Below are 5,467 nucleotides of genomic sequence, written 5' to 3' on the forward strand. Positions count from 1 at the left end.
ATTGATTTATTTAAAAATAAGAAAGTAGTAAAAGTTTTACATCAACCTACTCCTTTACATACAGATAACTTTTTTATGTGGGCCAAAATGAATGAATGCAATTTAAACATTTTTTAAGTTTTTGTAATTTATGCTATAATATGGTCTTTCTCATTTCAGAAAAAAACAACAAACAGTGAAAGAATATGTCATGATGGGAAAGAAATGCACACCACATAGCCTCCAAAAACAGAGCCAGCCTTAGCCAGGAACATGTTGACATGCTAACATTTTTACATTGCAATGCAAAGTTCCTAAAGAAAGGGAGTGATTGAGTGCATCTCGTAGTGTGTGCACCATGTGTCATGGTTCCATGATTGAAGCTTTACTTGTTCTCAACACAAATGTTAATGTGAAAGACTCAGGGCCTTTAAACAACAAAATGCCTCTGTTTTGCACTTTATTAAAAAGTAGCATCCACATTTATTTTTTGGGATATAGTATACATTTTTTACATTTTTGTTGACATTTAGTTTTATTTACTAAAGTTATTTGACATTTCTCTTAGTTTTATTTCTTTATCACAACTAACTATACAGACAGCTACATGTTTTTGTTCAGTAATCTATGCAATTCCAAACAGCGGGGGGTTCCAAGACAACCGATTAATTGATTATTGAAATTATTGTTAGTTGTAGCCCTAAACTCCAGACACATTAGACAGCCACAAGTTTTTATTTTTTTAAATCCTGAAAAGAGAAAATTTAAAAAAACAACTGATTAAAACAGCTATTGATATTAGAATAAAATGTAGGGCTGCCACAAATATTTGAGAAAAATCAATATAATTACGTAAATTTGTCAGCAGCAATACTTTTAATCCACCAAAAAGTTTATAAAAATGATCTTAAAAGTTTCATCAGTTCTGCTGCGTACGTACGTCCATCCGAGCTAAACTTCACTTTCATACTATAAAGGCAGAAAAGCAGAATGCACAGCTGCAGCAGTTTTCAAAGGCTGGTTAACAACATTAACACTAAAACATGTACGTTTATATGTATCCATTTCACTTTTCAATTATTTATTTTTTTACCAAAACCCTCAGAATGTTCCCTCTGTGAGGGTCAGTTTCTAGTGTTTGTCTGCAAACTTCAGTTCTACACAAGATTATAGCAAAATAAACAGGATTTGAAATCCTACTGTGATTAATGGAATTCAATAAAAGATCAAATTTGAAAAATTGTAATAAATGACTACATGAGTAGAATATAATCCCTTTGAATGAAATTAAATCACCAGTCTAGTTTTGTACTGTGCAAATGCCTACCTGTGCTATAATGTTTGAAATATCACCCTTTTCAATATGAGACAGTTATATAAAAGTTACACTGTCAAAGAGTTTCATCACTTTAATTACATTTTGACTAGTGAACATTCACATTATGAGGGTTGTTATATTTCAAATTAATTTCTGGATAATTTGGTAATGACAAACTAGATGAACAAAACTGACAGAATTGCAAAAACTAATTTATTTTTTTATATTTGATCATTTTTTTACATTTACATTTATTCAAAAAAAGTTGCAACCCACTCCAAAATTTGAAGATTAGTGTCATTTTCATACCAAGAGGCTGTGGAAATGTTCTGTGAGGAGCCCCAAAGAATACATTACAGAAAAGCTGCACTTTGTAATAAAAGTCTGAAAACTTTTTATGTAATTGTTCACATGTTAAATTTGTTATTAACAGCAAAACAAATTTAAAATCTTTGTCTTGAACCCCCAACCCACCTCCAGCCAAATGGACAAAATCAGTCATTTCAAATAATGCTGACATACAGTTACAAAAAGGTTTTCAGACAACAACGTGTCCGTCCACTCACCAGGTTTCTCTGTTCTTCTCCTTTGCTTCTCTCTCATACTTCTCTAAGGTTCGTTTGTCCACCATGCCCGTTAGATACCTGTTGGAGAGGATGAGGACAATGTGTTAGAAAAACTTGCATATTAAATGCCTGATGATTTAACTCACAAAACAAAGGAAAACTTACATAATTTGTCCTCCAATGGTAGACTTTCCAGCATCTGGGGAAAAGCACAAGTCAATAGTTTACATGAAAACTTTCTCACAGTTGGCTTTAGACACTTCAGTCAGTTTTGCAGAACTGTAGTATGAAGCTAAGAGATGTCAAATGTACTCTCTAAACTTTTTAATATCCTTACATATACCTCTTCAATTAAGTTAAGAACTCTCAACAGTACAAGGTAGTATGTTGGTGACATTTTTTTGTTTCGTTATTTTCCCCACATGAAGTACATCTGTACTCCCTGTAAATCATGTCATATCAGCACAAGTTACTTCAGGTGATGTCCAAAGTGACATGGAGCAAACAAGTCTATGCATTCCTTGTTATGAGCACATTCATTTTGTACTGTAATACTCGTCCTGTTAGATCTCAGTGCTGCATTTGATGCAGTTGATCACATTATTCTATTACAGAGGCTTGAACATGATATTGGGATTACAGGAATGATTCTAAGATGGTCTAAATCATTTATCTGATTGTTTCCAGTTTGTTCATGCTTATAATAATTTTTCTTCATACAAGTTTATCATAGAGTTCCTCAGGGTTCAGTCCTTGGACCAATACTCTTAACTTTTTATATGCTTTCATTAGGTAAAATAATTAGACAGCATGGGATAATTTTTTATTGTTATGATGATAATACTCAGTTATATTCATCCATGAAACCTCATGAATCTAATCACTTATTTAGGTTACAATCTTATTAAGCTCTTAATTTTCTGTTTTCAAACTCAGACAAGACAAAGGTTGTGGGTTTTGGACCTGAGTAGACTAGGAACAAACTGCAGCCTTTCACTTCCTCTGGATGGCATTAATTTGGCCTCTAGTTCAAATCATGTCATTTAATATGGAGGATTGAAACTGACATAATTAAAAACAAAAGCAGACAGATATATTTTGTGTTTCCTTTTCCTTACACATGGCTTTTCGTCAAGTAATGTTTATATTTTGTTTATGCCTTTTCCTTATAAAAGCGTTTTGTTTTTTTACATTTCCTTGTCTCCTCTTTTTACATTACCGTGTACATTTCTGCCTCCTCAGTATGCAAATGAGGAGGCTGTCTTCTTGGTCCAGCTCCTCAATAACCAGGAAGGAGCAGGATCCATGTGCGGATCGATTGTTCATGCCTGCGCTCTCGGCCGTTTCAGGAGAACGCCTCATGTGAGAGGAAGTGAACTCCTAGCAGAGATGTCTCAGACAGCTGCAGAAGAGTTAACGCACGTCACTAGCTTAGCTGACAGCAACACAGTCAGTGATGACTTTTTATCGTTTCCCTTTTCAAACCTCCAGAGCGTAGAGGCGCGCTTTAATACGGCTTTTCAGCACGACACCGGCCATCTATTGTCAAAAGAACAAACGCTTTTATAAGGAAAAGGCATAAACAAAATATAACCATTACTTGACAAAAAGGCATGTGTAAGGAAAAGGAAAAAAATATACCTATGTCTGCTTTTGTTTTTAATTATGTGGGTTTCGGTCCTCCATAATTTAAACCCCACATTAAAACAAATGTTACCAGGACCGCTTTCTTCCACCTGTACAATATTATTAAAATTAGAAACATCTTGTCCCAAAATAATGCAGAAAAATGAGTCCATGCATTTATCACTTCTAGGCTTCAAATAGGCAGATGGCCACCCATGCTAAGCCTGGTTCAGCTGGAGGTTTTTTCCTGTTTTAAGGGAGCCGTTCATTTACACGTTCCTTGGGGGCCGCTCTCCTCAATGTTTTAGATGTGTTCTTGCTTTAAAGCACCTGCTTTAAATGGATGACTTGTTAACATGCTCCTGGAGAACTTGATGATTTGGTGAGGAGGTGATAAAACCGTTTGAACCAGGTGTGTTGGAGCAGAAAAACCTAAAACTCCCGGGATAGCGGCCCTCGAGGCCTGGAGTCTGACCCCCCTGCTTTACACGGTCACCAATGTGCTGCTCAGGATTCAACACAATCTACTGGTTTCTTTACATAGATAACTTACTGAGAATTTAACTGACTCACTGAACTCTATTCTCAGACTGAGAATCAAAGAAGTCTTTATTTCTTAAAAATAAAAAATAAGCTATTTATAATTCTTCAGAAACTATGGATTATCACTTGGAGCAAATTTACTACTCAAAAATCACTGGCAATTATTATTTTTATGTTGGCCCTCTCCTCATCCTCACCCACTGGTTTTTCATGGCATTTCTTAGCAGAAAGATACACATACTGTTATTAAATAATTGCATATTTCTTTTAAATTATTTCAGATAAAAACATCTACACAAAATAAATCCACCTAACAGGTGTAGGCACTGACCTACATGTCCGATGAACACAACATTGATGTGTTCCTTTTTGGGAGCATCTGGTTGGACAGGTGGAACCTTTGGCACAAGTATTTCTTCTTCCTCCTCCATCATCATCTCTGGAGCCAATTCCTCAGTTGATGCTGACTCCCCAGGTCCCCGGTCACCGCCTCCAGGCTCCTCCTCGTTTGGTTCTGCTTCTTTCTGGTCCCATGGCTCCTCTGTTGTCATCTCTGCGTCGCCGTTCTCCACAGGAACTTCACAATCGCAAAGAAAGCACATCATTACGTAATTTTTAGAACATCAACTTCTACAGACACAAACCGATGGGAACTGGGTGTCTAAAAGAATTAATAGAAAAAGTTACGAAATGCAATGACAGTGAGTGAATTATGATATGAAATTATAGACCCAGTGTTTCTTGAGGGAATGCATATCACTTGCCACCCATCATGCAAGAGTTTTGAACAATTTATGCTGAGAAATGACATTTGTAGCCTTTGTGGTCAAACCTTGAAACTAACATTAACATTTCTGACTGTTTCATTGAAATCTGTTCAGCGATTTATGAAATATTTTGCAAACAGCCAAACAGGATTGAGTCAGACAGTTAGGCCAAGCTTTAAACAAGGATGCTGAACCATGTGTTGCACTCAAAGTACTTGTTGGAGACCATGCTCAGCTACTACTACACACAATTATACCTCAAAATCTGTAAACTGCCAGAAATGCAGACATTTTGGTGTTTTGTGAGGGCAGTTAGCTTTGTAACCATTGGGCCAAAAGTTAATTAGCTGTAAATTCAAAAAAGAAAAACAACTGGACTTCTGTTCTGTAGTTGAAGATGTTTCGCTTCTCATCTGAGGAGCTTTCTCAGTTCAGAAATAGAGAGTGTAATGCAGGGGTGGAAATTAGCACCCGCCACCCGCCAAATGCGGGTAATATTTGAACTGGCAGGTGAATTTGATCAACACACACGCCACTGTGGCGGGTTGGGAATTTGAACAGAAAAGGTGTTATTTGTCCTCCTGACATATAGGGGGCAGCAATGTGCTCGAGTTGCTGCTAAATGCAAGAAGGAGAAAAGTTTAGCAGACACTCTTTACCAGTTGGTG

At 36.4% G+C, this 5,467-nt stretch overlaps 1 protein-coding gene across 2 annotated transcripts in view; it reads right to left on the reverse strand.

Moving 5' to 3' along the window:
- gspt1l (G1 to S phase transition 1, like) overlaps positions 1-5,467 on the reverse strand; it is a 25,337-nt gene that overhangs the window by 13,736 nt on the left and 6,134 nt on the right. For both annotated transcript variants that reach the window (XM_017434646.3, XM_017434645.3), the window contains 3 exons: positions 4,364-4,609; positions 2,029-2,062; positions 1,864-1,941 (listed from right to left, as the gene is read on the reverse strand). In XM_017434646.3, the coding sequence (XP_017290135.1) occupies positions 1,864-1,941; positions 2,029-2,062; positions 4,364-4,609 (358 nt within the window). The remainder of the gene's footprint in view (positions 1-1,863; positions 1,942-2,028; positions 2,063-4,363; positions 4,610-5,467) is intronic.

This window comes from Kryptolebias marmoratus, linkage group LG12 (assembly GCF_001649575.2).
Source record: "Kryptolebias marmoratus isolate JLee-2015 linkage group LG12, ASM164957v2, whole genome shotgun sequence".
NCBI lineage: Eukaryota > Metazoa > Chordata > Actinopteri > Cyprinodontiformes > Rivulidae > Kryptolebias > Kryptolebias marmoratus.